Here is a 16,284-nt window from a genome sequence, read left to right as displayed (position 1 = left end):
ATAAAGCAATCAGTATTTTAGGACCAGAAATATTTTTTTTAAGTAATCTAGGCTAATGATCAGAGAAGTGTAGAACTAAACAAAATATTATTTTTAAAAATCAGATTGGTCAGAATTGGAAAAAAATGTGTTTTAGTTTGGGTGCATGAAAAGTTTATTCTCTTACATAGCTGGTAGGAATATAAAGGGTCTCGGCCTTTCTAAAAAGCAGTTTGGCGAAGGCATCAAAAGTCTTGAATGCTGCTAACCCTTTAATTCAAGAATTTCAGTCCTAGGAATTTATGTTAACGGAATTAACCAAAGAGAATATGCAAAGATAAAGACTACAAGGAAAAGAGAGCAGTGCCGTTTATAGTATTTAAGATTGGGAACAACCACAGTAGGATATGGGTAAAATAAATTACTATCTATCTACAGGATGTTAAATATTTAATATTGGCAAGTGAAAAAAACTCAGATTTACTATTCTGTATGATGTCTGGTATTGTTTTTTAAAAGCATATTATGGAATGAAACTGACCAAAATAATGACAGTGCTTCTCTTGGGGGGCTAAGATTATGAGTGATTATAAATGATTTTTTACAATTATAAATGAATTATAAATGATTAGGTTTTCTTTTTAATGATCTGGTTTCAGGAATACATAGTAATTACTTTCATAATAAAAAAATTTTAGATTAACTCTGATTTTACATGTGAGAAAATTTTGGCCCAGGGAAGTCCAATACTCTAAAGTGGGTAGTTCACTTAGCTAATAGGAAAAATTTGGACTAGAATCCAAGGATCTCTTTTTGCTTCTGGCTGAATTCACTTTCCAGTACACCCTCTGGTGGTTTAACACCCAAAAAAGATCTGGCTATGAGGTGTGTAGTTGACAGTTATCTTTTCCACAATTGGTGATGTAAATTTCATAGCTAAAGGTGAACCACTAAACAAGTTACCTGTGTGTTTATGAAGTCCTCAGAAGCTCAGTGAACAGGTAACAATGACTCAGTTTCAGAATTCATCAGAGCCTTCTGAGAATTACAAAAAGCTTTCATTAGTAGAAGTTTTTCTAATGTAGGAGATGATGTCGCAAGAATGCTTATCTTTCTTTTTCAGGAAGGAGGAGAAAAAGCATATAGAGACTAAGTCATTAGCATAGCTTAATATTTTAATATTTTAACTTTTTCAGGGAAAAAATCAACTCTTCAGTGAAACAAAATCAGCCTTTTTATGGGCCATGATCTATATCAGACCTTGAGTTATTACCATTAAAAATTTTAAAACGCTCATATATTTCATCACATGCTGAAGGAAGACAAGCAGAATGTTTTTGCTCTCATCTTTAGGTTTGGGGACAGTGAGAACGTAATACAGTCCTTCCCCATCCGCCCCCACACTCACGTTTGGTTCCCCATACACACGAACTTGCAACTTTCCTTAGCTGCTGCTTCTGACATTTTATCCCTCGTTTTCAGGAATTACATCTGTATTCAGCTGTTTGTCACTCCATCAATTTTAGGTCTGGTTTGTTTCCTTCCTGTTAGGGTCATTCATCCCTACCCTTTACCGGTTCAGTAGCTCTTTCACATTTCAAAAAAAATTTTCCCCGTCTTCCATGTTCATGTTATTATGAGTAAGTAAATCTTGTTCACTGCTGAGCAGAGTAGTTTTTTTTTCTTATGACTGTTTTTCCTGGAGTCAGTAATTTCTTGTGTTTTGATTTTTTTTTTTATTTTCTGTGCTCATAGTATCAATAAGTCTACCAGTGCTCCAATAAATCTGCCGTGTCTTTCTGTCAAAAGCCCAAGTGTATTTTTTTTAAACCTGCTATCTGTGTCTTTTTTTCCTTGAACCCTTTTTCCTACAACTTAGCAGTCACCTATGGTGATCTGGGTGGTTCTGCTCTAAGCCTTATCCAGAGCTTTCATCCTGAAATTGCTCTTTGCTGACAGACTATGTTGTATTTCATTTTTTGAAACATACTTGTTTTTTTTTTAAGTGTTCTCTTATCTTGCTGAAACACATCTTTTTATATAACTTTCTAAGAAAGGGTTGATGAAAAAGCATCTTTTTTTGACTGCTTGCATGTCAGTATTACTGGTCTTACATTTGATTCATACTGTGACTAGGTGTGGAATGCTAGGTAGAGAACCATTTCCCCACAGAAATTAAAAGCACTGTTCCCCCATCTTCTCACATCCGGACCATCTCTCCATCCCTGATGTTCACGTGTTTTGTGATGTCATGTCTTGATGTGAGTCTTTTTCCATTTATCATGCAGACTACTCAGGCTTTTTACTGTGGAGCTTCATGTCCTTCAGTTGTTGGAAATGTTTCTTGTATTACTAGTTTGTTGATTTCTTTTGTCTTCTCTCTTCTCTTTCTGGAAGTCCTACTCTGGTGTTAAACCTCTTGAATTGACCCCTTGATTTTCTTATACTTTCTTTCTGTTTTGCTTCTCTGATTTTTTATTCTACTTGCTTAGAGATATCTACTCTATTTTCCAAAACTTATGGTGCATTTTTAATTACAGCTCTGATTTTTTTTTAATTTTCAGCAGTTTTTTTCTTATTTTCTATTCTCACCTCCTTTTATTTTATTTATTTTATTTATTTATTTTTTTTGGTGAAAAAATTTATATTTCGATTTAGCCAGCTGGACTCAGTTTAGATGATTCCAATTTTGTTGGCAACATCCAAAGCATCATAGTCAGGAGCCAGTCGAACATATGCCTTCTTCTCTCCATCAGGCCTGATCAAGGTGTTGACCTTGGCCACATCAGTGTTGTAGAGCTTCTTCACAGCCTGTTTGATCTGGTGCTTATTGACCTTGACATCCACAATGAACACAAATGTGTTGTTGTCTTCTCTTTTCTTCATGGCTGAGTCAGTAGTCAGGGGAACTTGATGATGGCATAGTGATCAAGCTTGTTTCTCCTGGGAGCGCTCTTTCGAGGATATTTGGGCTGCCTCCGCAGATGCAGTGTCTTGGGTCGTCAGAATGTAGGGGACGTGTGGATCTCCTTTTTTTTGTGACTGTTGATGCCTTTCAGCACCACTTTCTTGGCCTTCAAAGCCTTTACTTTGGCTTCAGCTTTGGGAGGGGCAGGGGCTTCCTTCTTAGCCTTCGGCGCCATCTTTGTAAAAGGCTCCCCTCCTTTTAAATGGCATCATCTTTTTATTACTTGAAGCAATATTGTTTCTTATCTGAGGATACTAGTGATCATTTTTCTTCTGTTCCCTGCTTATGTCTTCTTAATTTCTTTATTAGTTAGTCTCTGCTCTGCTTTATTGGAGCCTCACCACAAATGTCAGGTCCTTGACTGGCTGTCTCCTTTAAGAAAAAGGCACTCAAAAAGAGCAGTTTCCATGGGTGGGACTTAGAGATGAGTGGACTTCACTGTATGATAAGAAAGCGAAGAGCCACCTTTTTCACAGGGAGATACCCATTTTTGGCATCTGAGTCCTTCTCTGGAGGCTTTCAGTTTCCACCAGTCTCTTCCCTGGCAGTCTCTGTGTGAGACAGAGGGGACTGGGTTGGAATATGCGGCTCTTGCTTAGTTCCTGTGCTTTCTGTCCCGCCCATTGCCATGGCAGGTTTGTTCTAGAATTCAGACACTCAGTGATTTTATTTCTCTACAAGGTAAACCTCTACTCTCTGGCAGGGTTGTTGAAGGGGCAGTTACTTTGGTGGGTGGAGTGGTAGAGTGGGGAGCAGACTAAGGGAGTTCTCCTACCTGCTGCCACCAGATTGAGTCCTTCTTGGGTTTTGCCCAGTACATCCGTTTGCTCTGGTCCTGTTCTTCTCAGGCACCTGGGCTGCAGCCCACCCACTCTATCCTGTAGGTCAACACTCCTGCCTTCCCCACACATCGCTATCACTTCTCACCTGTCAGCCACTTCTCTTCTCCATTTGTCCTCCTGGCTTTATACCTTTGCAGATATAACTTTAATTTCAGAAGAGAGTGAAAATAAACACCTGGTCTATAATGTGCTTTAGTGAGTTGCCTTTCACGAGAAGAGAAAATCCGACCAAATCTTTTTCTTTTTAAGAAATAGTGTGCTTTCTAAAATATTATGTCTTATTCTTGATAAGTTGTCAATAACAGGCATTTAGGTTTTACAAAGTTTCCAAAAAATGCTTCTAGATAAAAATGTATCCAGTTTCCTAAACTATAATTTTAAATATGTGTGAGTTAAGTCTTCCTCACTATACTTTAATCCATAATCGTCTTATTTTCTTTCTTTCTTTCTTTTTCTTTCTTCCTTCTTTCCTTCCTTCCTTCCTTTTTTTTTTTTTTTTTTTTTTTTTGAGAGAGAGAAAGCAGGCATGGGGGGAAGAGGGAAAGGGAGAGAGAGAATCTTAAGCAGGCTCCATGCCCAGCATAGAACCCAACCTGGGGCTCAGTCTCACACCTTGAGATCATGACCTGAGCCAAAAATCTAGAGTCGAACACTTAACTGACTGAGCTTCCCAGGCACCCCTCATCTCATTTTCTTCAGATTTTTTATTAAATTCAGCATTATTGCTGAGTTGCTTTCATATATACTTGTATTTATATTGGAACATTTGTATTATAAATATTTGGTATGTCTCTTTTGGGTTTGTAAAATTTTTAAATATTTCATTTTGTATGTTTATGTATCTTCCTTTCTTGTTCTTTGTTAGACATTTGATTTCTTTTCAGAATAGTCCCCAGCAAGAGTAAAACATAACATTATTAAAGTGTCTGGTTTTTTGTTTAAAACCTCTTAATATGTCAGCGACTGAAGTAGTAGAAGTTACAAAAGATGAAGTAAACTATACAAACTTTAATAAAACTATTTCATCTGGTAGGGTTAGTATTAATTTTTGCATATATTGATTTTTATATAATTTCAGATAGCATTTTTAAGTGTATTTGGTACTTATCAGAGAGAATGTTATTGTTACCTCTGTTCATAATATTTAAACTAAATTTTATCTCCTAAATTGAACCCTTAAACTACTGAAATTCTCCAGCTTGTCCACCAACCTAGTTTATAGGAGGTATTAGTTATATCTATGGTATCTAAAGTACATTAATCTTAGATAGATAACTTCTCATTGCCAAACCAAGATTTCAGTGTCACGGAAAACTATGAAACATTGTGGTCACCAGATATGCTAGATCTACCATAAACATTCTTAAAGGCATATGGAAGGAAACTTTAAAAAGAACCCTTTTATTTAGGATGATAGCAAGATTTTCAGAGACTATATTGATGTACAATAATGTACCAGTTAATATCCCTGGGGCTCAATTCTGAGAGCACACCACAGTTACTTAGAAGTTGAGTAAACAACATATGTATGCACAAAACCAAACCTATGGATTAACAGTCTCCTAGGAAGGCTCAGCCTTCCCCCCCCCCCCCTTTATTTCTTTCTCCTTTTCATCATAGAGAAAATTCTGGTATGTTTCCAGGGTGGAGAACCATTTATTTGTTAGGATTGAGTATGTGTGCTCTAGAAAGATACCTGAATTTTTTAAAATGTAGTGGTTTGTCTACAACAAATGAGACATGAATTATGTGTGAACATTGATTCCAGTGTAAAAGAAATGGGATTTAGGAATAGCAAGATCAGAATCCAGGAAAGTTTGATGTTTCTAGTAAAATAGAGTAATCATTTGATTAGTTGAGAATTAAGACACTTTAAACTTCCTGTAACACTGAGTTATGTCTGCTCATTTATTGGTAGCATAAATTGATATTTTTAGAAAATTATCATGAATGTCATCTCACTGTTAGTTGAGCATTGTTTTTGATCAGAGGAAAGGAAAGGGTTACTTTAATTTTCTCTGCGACTTTTATATTCAGTGTATGTGAATGAAATGAATAATTTTATTTGGATCCTTGAATTTTAGGCTTGGTTACTACTCCAACTAGCTGTGTGATCTCTTCTCTTCTTTAAGATAATACCTATGATTTCTTCCAGGTGTGGAATTCTGTGGGCTTTGATTCTAGGATTAATTGATTTCTCAGCTTGAGAAAGTGGATTCATTGTTTTGAACCCGTATACATGTATTTAACAACTCTGTACTATTCTGTCATACAGATGTACCATAATTTAGTTAGCCAGTCTCCTAACGGTGGATACCAAGGTTGTTTTCTACTGTAAACAATGAGTTGAGTTATTGAGATTATCAAGTCAAAGATGATATATTTTAAGTGATTGTTACTGCAGATAACACTCCAGAAGTATTTGCTAATTAATACTCCTGTCAGTAGTCCGTGAGAAAGCTTTTTATTCTCATACTCACCAGCTCTAAGAATCACCAAAATGGAACATTTTTGACAGGTTGAAGGAATTGCATCTTGTGGTTTTAATTTGTAGTTTTTTGGTTATAAGTGAAACTGATTATCTTTTTATGTTTACTATTTATAGTTAGGTTCTTATTTATGAACAGTTTATATTTTTCATCTTTCTATTGGGCTTTTAATCTTATTATGTTGATATATGATATCTATATAAATTAAGGAACAGAGTATATTGTTACATACGTAATAAATGTGTTTTTCAGGTTTTTCATGGGTCTTCCATCTTTTTTGTGGTATTTGCCACTCATTACAGAATATTTGCCACTCTCAAGTTTTAAATGTTCATGTAGTCAAACTGAACAATCTTTATTTTACGGCTTTTGAGTTTGGTGTCTTACTTACAAAGGTTATCCTACTCTAAGATTATAAATATATTCACTCGTACATTGTTGTAGAACTTGTATTGTTCAGCTTTTAATGTTTGCATTTTTTATCCATCTGGTATCTCTTGTCTTGTTAGGAGTAAGGGATTCACAGACTTAAGGAAATCTAGCTGGCAGACTTGATGTAAAAGTAAAATATATATAGCCTTTTGGTAAATCCTTTCATCCTAAAAGATAAAATATATGTAGTACTTAAAAGCTACCTAGCTGATCCTTAGTGACCCTGCCTGGGGGACCAATTGCACTTTCACATAGTGGCCAATAACAGTGGCACTGACCACTCTTTAAAACGTCTTTGAGAGATATTGTAATTATTTATGAGAAAAAGATGATATTTAGAAAGGCATTGGATGGAGAGATATTTTGTAAACTGGGTGTATTTCTAATAGGATGTTGAATTGTTTAAAAAGCCTTATTAGCATAACTCTGGGAGAGTTGACTTTTAAATGAAAGGCCCTCTGGCTCTCTACTCCCCCTCCCATCCTCCCTCCCTGCCCTGATTTATTCATTACTTAAGTAATACTTACTGGGTGTTTTGGTGTTGCTTATATGAAGATGTTATGTATTCAGGTTGTTCTAGTGTTGGAAGATACACATAATAGTATTTCTGTAGAAGTACTGCTGGAAAAATTCCCTTGGGAAGACATTTCTTGATGGACAGATAATTTAAAGATAGGTCAAAAGTGCCTGTTTTCCTCATAGTGTAAATGAAGTAATTTAAATAATTGAAAAAATGTATTTGGTATTAAATCTACTGTATAATTTAGAAGAGAATGAAAATGGTTATGGTGGGTAGAACTTCTAATGTAGGATTTTTTGTGACCTGAATTGTACTGTTAATTTCTTTTTGTTATCCAGGTTCACTTTGATGGCTGGAATAGTTGCTATGATTACTGGGTAGATGCAGATTGTCCTGATATTCATCCTGTGGGCTGGTGTTCAAAAACTGGGCATCCTCTTCAGCCTCCTTTGAGTAAGAGACACAAGGATAACTTAAATAAATGTTTCCATGTTCTTGTGTAGAGTCCTTAAAGTGTTCTTTCTACTTCTTTCTCACTGTACATTTCTTCTCTATGTAATCCTTTTCCTCTTCCTACATTTTCAGTCACATGGTAGTCACAAAAATATAAAAGAAAAAATGGAATGTTTGAAAAAGCAAAGTTTATATAGATTTTTTTACTTTTATTTAGAAGTACTCCTCACCTTTTAAAATTGATACTGAATTTTTGGAAGATAGTTTGTCAGACTTAGTCTATCAAAATCTAATGTATCAGGAGTGGTTTTATACTATAGTTTTGCAGCATGTTACCATTTCAAGAAACTGGGCAAAGTGTGCAAGGGCTCTCCCTATGAATTATTCCTTAAAACTGCATGGGATTTACAATAACCTCAGTAAAAATTTGCTTTAAATTCACTTGTTAAAAAAGTAAGCACTGAGAACTTGACGTACTGTAATTTCAGGTTTGAAAGAAAACATATTGTAGCAAAAAATAAATAGGAAATACAATGGATAACTGCAGGGTTTTAAAAAGTTTAGCGTGCAGTCCCCCATCTAGTGGCTTCATTTCTGGATGCTACATACAGGCTGCATAAAGGTACAAAAATTGACATGCATGCCGTTTGTTACAGTATATTTAAAATAACAAACCTTAGAAACAGAGATTGGTTAAATTCTGGTGCATTCATAATACAGATGCTGTGCCACAGCCATTAAAGAATATTACCATTGAGATGGAGCTGAAGTTAAAGACCAAAGAAAAAAAATGTTTCAGAATAGTGCACATCTGTGCTATCCCTTGTATAGGACAAAATGAAACAAAACCAAAAACTTGATACATGTATATATACACACATAGGTATATATGGGAATGCTTAGAACAACATCTAGCACATTACACATTAACATAAGTGGTCAGGATGAGGGAGTGTATGAAATGTGGAGGGGGTAGTATGAATGGAATCTGTAACTGTTTCTCTGTATTCCAGTGTGGTGTCTGAAATTTTCACAGTATACCAGTATTCACATACTAAGTATGTTATTTACTTCATGAAAATTGCAAGAATCGCCGTTATTTACTTCATGAAAATTGCAAGAATCGCCGCATTAATTCACATTTAGATGTTTCTGGAATTTGACATTGAAAGAGGGTTAGATCAAAGTCTACCATTTCACTATTGAAGAAAGATAGTGTGAACAAAAGCATAGGGAAAAACCTTTAAAAATAAAGACTTTTAAGATTTAAAATTTTTATTTTACAGCCTTCTGGTTAACTTTATGCCCCTTCTTTCTTTCTCTCATTTTTTTCCCCCTTGCTTTCTTATAGGCCCCTTAGAATTAATGGAAGCTTCAGAACATGGCGGATGCTCAACCCCAGGATGTAAAGGGATTGGCCATTTTAAGAGAGTGAGACACCTGGGCCCTCACAGGTATGTGGTGCTGCCACTCACACAGGAATTCCTTATGTGGTCAAAGACAGGGTACCCATCCCATGTATGTGTAAGATAATGATTTCCATGTGTACTAATAGATGTGAGCTAATTTTATATTTTGATCTATACGAAATGTGGTTTCCATGGTGATCCTATAAAAACGAAGAGTATATCTGTAGTTGTCTTCCTGGGAGAAAAATGCATTCACAGTCTAAAATGGATTTACTCTAGCTATTTGCCTTTTCTTGACAGCCTGACCAGGTGTACAGATACTCACCTTCTGAAAGAGTCACTTGGGTTGACCGTAATGGGAAGAAGGCAGACCCTGTTAAAGGTCTTTGTTGAAGGTCTTTGTTTGGTAGAATACGGTATGATTGGTCTTTGTTTGGTAGAATACGATATGATTGAGGGACTCAACAATTTGAATAATGAGAAGTGAGATTATCATAGATAATCAGATTATCTATAATTATCTATAATCATAGATAAGCAAAGATTATAAGAAGCACAAATATAGTCACACTTGAGAGTGCATTGATCCAAAACAGTGTTTTTCAGTATTTTTCATTTACCCCTAAGTAACTTAAAAAAGAAACCAAAATTATACATTTGAAATTTGATGTATTGTTTAGGCGATTTGGGGCTCTTTGGAGACATTTAAAAATATTACTGAAATACCTAGAAATTCCTATGATTTGACTGAGATTTTCGAGGAACAAAAGCATCACCTGTTTAGGGATGTATTAAAATAATCATTTGTCAATGTAAGTGTTCTAACTACATGTTAATTGGGTTACCCAGTAAGGAAAATGATCCCTTGTTTACCTAGTCTGTACACACTGTGAATCTGGGTCTTTTGAAAAATCTGAAGATTGCACTACTTGTTTAAGAGTTAATAGGAACTGTAAAATTGGTGTAATTAATGCTTCTTCCTCCTTCCTTCTTTCCTTCCCTTTTTCCTCCCTTCCTCTCCCTCTCTTTCTTTGTATCTTTCATCTCTGCATCCACAAATACCGCTTATCTTCCTTCTGCAACACTCCTCCTGAGATTTTTATGGGATTCAGTCTCTATTCCAGAGTAAATAGTCTAAACATAGGGTGGTGATTCCATTTACAAATACCCATTTAAAAATCCTTTTCATGAGTGCTTGGCTCTCAGGCGGGAGAGCATGCGACTCTCGATCTCAGAGTTGTGAGTTTAAGCCCCACATTGGGCATGGAGCTTGCTTAAAAAATAATAATAAAAGAAAAGTCCTTTTCATTGTTTGTGTAAGTGCCAACCCAGAGTTACGTGATTAATTTAAACTGAATTAAAATACTACACCTTAAAAGTTGTTCAGTGTTGCTGAGTGAAGGCAGCTAGATTATTTTTCAGGCATTATATAAGTCTAAGTGCCAGAAATAATTCATTAGCATGCTAAATTTCCATTGTGTATTAATAAATTATTTCATTCACTAAATATTTTTGAGGAGTTTTTTCAATAATAACGTGTATTGAGTATGTATTTACTCTGCACAAGGTATTGCTCTGTTTTACGTTTATGGATAACCTTCTGAACCTTATTAGTTTTAGTATTATTTTCTCCCAGTTTTCAATGAGGCCACTGTGGCACTGGAGAGGTTTTACTGATTGACTGCTGGTGAGGGGGGACAGGGATTGGCTCCCAGTCTCGCTCAAGGGTCTGTGCTATTGACCTCTCCCCTCTCACTGCCTCTCAAGGCCTCGCTCCAAGAATTCGTCACAGACCCAACCTTCAGAGAACTCAGGGACTAATGGAAATGTAAAGCTGTACATAATTAAAAATACAAGATACTAAACAGTAATATTGAACCTTTGACACGTCCGTCAACCCCAAGATGTTCATCGGGCTGAGGCAGTTTGTTCCAATTATGAAGGAAAAGAATAAAGAAGCTTAAAAAAAAAAAGCATGAATATTGATATTATGTTGTTGGGGTGCAGTTGAAATTTTTGTTTTGGGCTTCTGGAAAGGAAACCCACCTTAAACAACGTCCATCGTCCCTTTAGGAGTGCTTCTGGTGTGAGCAGAGAGGTTTGCCCGCCACGGCGAGGTCTTTGGTGACAGTCTTGTCCCCTGCCTGATGGCACTGGCCACTCGTTACGACCACCTTTTCCCCACTGTGCCAGGGACCTCTGAGGGTTCCTCAGCTGAGCCACACCCATTTCACAAAATTTCAGTGATCATCTTTGGAGCATTTCTTCAGAGATGCAGCGTTGTATTTGCTAAAAGAAGGGGGAGATCGTGGGGAGAGTTGTGGAAGATTTTACGGAGAAATGTGGTAAAGAAATCTTTCAGTATAATTGGAATTCAGTAGGGAATTACTCATTTTTTTGGAAGGAGAGAGGAAGCAGTAGACCTTCTGGCTTGAAGACACGTATTGATAAAGAAGTTTGTTGCTCTGTCGGATGGAAGGCATAACTGGCAGTTCCGTGCGTGAGTCTGGGACAGAGTTAGTCGTTGGCCGAGCCTCAGGGAGGAGGAGGGGTGCTTGTGGCTCAGACAGTTGGCAGCTACTGTCAGCCGCTGCACTCGCCCCTTCTTCTGAGCCCTTTCAGCTGGCTTTCCAGAGTCTCCCTGACTGTCCTATTTACAACACTCGGAGCTCTGGGTCTGGCAGGGTATTAATCTTTAACAGGCACAGCCTGTTTTCCATTTGATTAGTAGACTGCGGAATAGCTGCAGCATCATGGATATTCTCTAAAAGGGTCATTTCACTGGCGTTTACTTTTGTCCTTGCCGAGAATGCTGTGTTTAGGAAAACATAATGAGAAAATTCTCTTTGGATTAATTTGCAGAGAAACTGCATAAATCAAAACATGCATTCTTTGCCTAGATAACAAGGAAAGTTGCTCTTTTAGCAAGAATAATCAGTTTTATGAACACATAAGCAAAAGGCTTTGTTTTGACTAGCAGTTGTTAGCGTCTCTGAAAAATTATAATAGTTGAATTTGATGTAAGAGGTGTTAGAAATAGAACATGTGTCTCAGCGATGAAATTTGAGAATGTGATGTTTTCAGATGTTGAAATATAAACAATCAGTGAGTGAGTTGAGTGTGGATGTTATTCTTATCTCTAGGGATATTCAGTAGCCAGATGGCTCAATGCTCTCTTTCTAGCGAGGGAGCATTAATCTGGGTGGTGTCGTGGTGTTTCCCTTTGTCGATTCATTCATTTGGGCTACTGCAAGGTCAAAGAAGGGGAGGAGATTAAGGGAGAACTGAAGTTATATGAAAGTAGATAATCTGCGTCTCTAGTGCCTTCAGAAGTGACTTTTTTCTATGTAAGATTTGATTATGGAGAAAATAAACAAGAAAAAAATGGGGAGTATTTCCAACAACCTCTAAAAGGTCATTGTAAAGTCCATGGAAAGTTTTAAAAATTTGAACAGACACCTGCAAACTGTAAACATCCTATTGATTCAACACCCATCCATCCCTGCATTCCAACAGATACCGACTGAGTGCCTGCTTTGGGCCAGGTCTGGGGTTAGGTGACGGGCCGCACAGACGAGAGGGTCCCTCCCTCTAGGAGGCTAGTCTGGTGCGAACAGGTTTTCCCAGAGGCATGAATGGGGTAGCACCCTTTCCCTGAGGGAAGCAGAGAGCCTCCACCAATGAGGCGCGTTATGGAGTTTTTAATGCCGTTGTTTATCTTTGCGGATGCTCTTCTGCAGCACAGCGGTTATGTGTTAGTCGGCTTCTCCTTTTTGAATAATGACCAACAGGTGGGATTTATTGGTGACTTCCTGTGTTCCAGGCACTGTCGTAGACTTAATCTGTGATCTCACCTAATCCTCACAGCAGCTCTGTGAAGCAGGTGCTGTTCTAATCTCTGTTTTACAGGCGAGGACATGGGGTTGGAATAGTTAAGTACGTGCCCAAGGATCAGACAGTGGCAGAACCAGAATTGAACCCAGGCTTGGATGGCACTTCAGTCTCCATTTGTAACTCCTGGACTCTCATGTAAAGCAAGTGGCCTGATAGAGCCTGCCTCAGGTTTTGTCATGAGGGAGTGTGAGAACGATTATGCGATCACTCAGAAAACTGAAGATGTTACCTAATTGTTGAAATAAATGTATTCACAGTTACAAGGATTTTAAAGGTGGCGGTGGGGAGAAATGAACAAGACAGTCTGTCCCCCTTTCCTCATAAGCCGGACCAGTCTTTTCTAGGAAAAACTGCCTCCTTAGAGGGGCCGGTGGGATATTTGTGTGCAAAGCTGATATGGAATTATTTGCCGGTAGAACAGGGTGTACCCTAATAAAATCCTTATGTAGATAGCTGTGTAACCCTACATGAATTCCTTCCTGTGCTCTCTGAGGAACTACGTCATGGTAAAGAGTTACATGTATATGGATACATGTGTGTGCCCATGTATACATGATACACACAGCTTAGTACATGAGAAACTACAGATGATTATAAGCCTAATGAGAACGCACTTTCTCTACAGAAGTTTGATCAGCACTGGTGAGTTATAAAGTTAATAACTTTTAAAGCTGTATGAACCTTGTAAATTTAAGAACAAGGAAACTGGCAAAGAGGTTAAGTAATGGCTCAGTGCATATTAGCTCTATGACAGCAGTATCTTGCTCGAAGTCGGTACTCAGAGGGATTTCATTGTCAGAGATTAAGGCTAAGGGCATTCTTTGATACTGCAAGGTACTGATTGCCCCCATATACAGTGTAACAGGGGACAGCCAGAGTTCATCATCAGACTCTGCCAAGGACTGATAAAGTGACACTGAGCAAGTTCCCTCTTTAAAGCCTCAGTTTCTGCATCTGTAAAACGAGTGTTAGACAAGGAACAACTTCACAGGGTTATGGGAGGTAAACGAGATAATGCAAGTAAAGCATTTAGCATGTGTAATGCATTTGAGCCATGGAAACTGTAATATTGCTATCATCCTCATTTTACAATTGAGAAGACGGGGTCTCACAAGTTGTGCTTACTCTTCAGTAAGTGGTGGATAGGGTGGCAGAGCACCTTTTAGAACCAGGTTCCTGATTTCCTGATTTCTGTCTAGGGGATTGCCCATCCCTCTGTACACATAACCATCACTTGAGCACACTTCATTTGCATTTTGTGGCGTACCTTTTGTTTGTTTTTTTTTTTTAATCACTACCCACTTCAGGAACCAGCTGGCTTCCTTCTCTACCCCGTAGTAGGTGTAAAAATGTGAGGTATGTAAAACCCATTTTACTTCTCTCAGGGTTCAAAGGATGAGAGGGTGTCAGCGTAAAATTGATAGCTGCTCATGACGGGACTCCCTTGATAGATCGGCCTGGCCCATTAGTAAATCCGTGCTGGGAGGGCTGTGCTCACTTCCCCTGCTTGAAGTTGAGAGTTTGAAATTCCTCTCTGGCCCTAACAATCGAAAAAGGCAGATAGTTAGACAGTAGGTCTTATTTTGTTTTGCAGTCTTGCCTTTCTGTGAGCTGTACAACTTTATATGTATTGATCTTAGAGAGATCTGTTCTTCCTTTACTTAGTTAACAAATAGGTGAAGGGGCTGTTCTCATAGATCTTATATTCTAAGACTTCTAAACGGTAACTGTTCACTCTGTGTGTAGTTGGGGATATGCAGCCCATCTTAAGCATACTGTGGGTCTTCCCAGTGTGGGAGTGGGGGGGGGAAGAACAGGACTCTCATTTTCTTTACTTCATATCTGATAAAACCCTAGGGTAGTTGTATAGATAGATCTTCAGTAATTGTAAAGCCAGGTGTTTAACTGTGAGTGAAACATGATGGTTGCAGTATTTATAGGATTAGCAGCTTACTGTTTGTCAAAAAAACCACAAAGAATTACATTTAGATTTTTTTTTCTTGCCGTCACAAAATGCAAGGAGGTGAATTTGTCATAGAAATACACAATACGAGGAAGAAAGAATAACAGAGTTAAAGATGACAATCTGAGGCTTAGTTAATATAGTTCCTTTGTCAGAAACAAAGAGTCAAAAATAGCAGGAGGAGCAGGTTGTATTTATCTTTTTTCTGCAGAAGAGGGGAGTTCATTGAAGATGATGAATTTGGTTTTAAACATGTTTATTATGAGGCAGCCCTGGGTCATTTATATTTTGTCTGAAACAAGATAGGTGTAAGGCAGGGCTCCACGTCCCTCGGGGGAACCACAGGGAGCAGGGCCTCTCCCCCTTCCTCAGGCCCTGTGGCACTTACTGTGTGGGCAGAAAACCGAAATGTGGCCAAGCAGATGCTACCACCTGGGTCGGCCATCGGGAGGAGTGATGTGAAGGCAGGTCACACGTGGTGTTTGCAGTCTCTGTGGAATTGGGTGTTGGGCAGGTGTGGACATGGCTGAGGGGTTTGGGGAGTGAGTAAGGGCCACAGCCCCAGGAGCCCCCCCATCATGTGTAGACTGTGTCTGGGGGGGAGAGCTGGTTGGACTTTCCTTCCTGACCAAGCTTGACTACTCAGCCTTCCTACTGACTTGTCCGATGCCCTTTAATAAGTTTATTTCTGCTCAACTTAGAATTGGTTTTTGTTACTTATATCCATAAACACTAATTAGTACAAATATCCCATAAAGGATTCCATGAGGTACTTGAAGGATTCTTGTTCAGAAGAGACTTTGTGGTTGGTGATGAATTCTTCCTTCACATCATTACTAAATGAATAAAAATGAGTTAAAATAGTATGCCTGTTCGCAATGAGATAAATGAAATAGTGCGCTCATCTTACTGAGCTACTTTGTTGCTTTGTGACATTGGGCAAGCCACGTCTCTACTTGATTGTTTAATAAACATGGCACAGTTCCTGATGTTGTCCCCAGATCTGCTTCTCTCTCATCATTCTCATCTCAGGGGGGGAAAAAAAAGAAAGAAAGAAAAGAAAATGCATCCCTATCACCACCCAGGTCTTCAAGCCAGAAACCTATAGACCATTCTTAAATCCTTCTTGAATGTCATTTCCCCTCACCCATCCATGCACAGGTTCCCTTGGAGGGATCGCAGAGGTACCGTGACCGTTTTAGCCACCCAGATCCAAGTCACCATGATGTCTTTATAATTACATAACTTCTTTTGCTCCAATTCTGTCCCTTTGAAATCTTCCCTCCACAAAGCATCCTGGGTGATTTTTTAAAATTGTACATCAAACCGTATCAT

General features: G+C 38.1%; 1 protein-coding gene and 1 pseudogene across 7 annotated transcripts in view; one reads left to right on the top strand and one right to left on the bottom strand.

Moving 5' to 3' along the window:
- Positions 1-16,284, top strand: part of L3MBTL3 (L3MBTL histone methyl-lysine binding protein 3) — a 119,876-nt gene that overhangs the window by 71,299 nt on the left and 32,293 nt on the right. For all 7 annotated transcript variants that reach the window (XM_027603586.2, XM_027603584.2, XM_027603585.2 and 4 more), the window contains 2 exons: positions 7,569-7,683; positions 9,035-9,137. In XM_027603586.2, the coding sequence (XP_027459387.1) occupies positions 7,569-7,683; positions 9,035-9,137 (218 nt within the window). The remainder of the gene's footprint in view (positions 1-7,568; positions 7,684-9,034; positions 9,138-16,284) is intronic.
- Positions 2,653-3,122, bottom strand: LOC113927618 (annotated as a pseudogene).

The sequence above is a fragment of the Zalophus californianus genome, chromosome 7 (assembly GCF_009762305.2).
Source record: "Zalophus californianus isolate mZalCal1 chromosome 7, mZalCal1.pri.v2, whole genome shotgun sequence".
Lineage (NCBI taxonomy): Eukaryota > Metazoa > Chordata > Mammalia > Carnivora > Otariidae > Zalophus > Zalophus californianus.
Note: the sequence above shows the minus strand (reverse complement) of the source record. Positions and strands in the feature narration are given on the sequence as shown.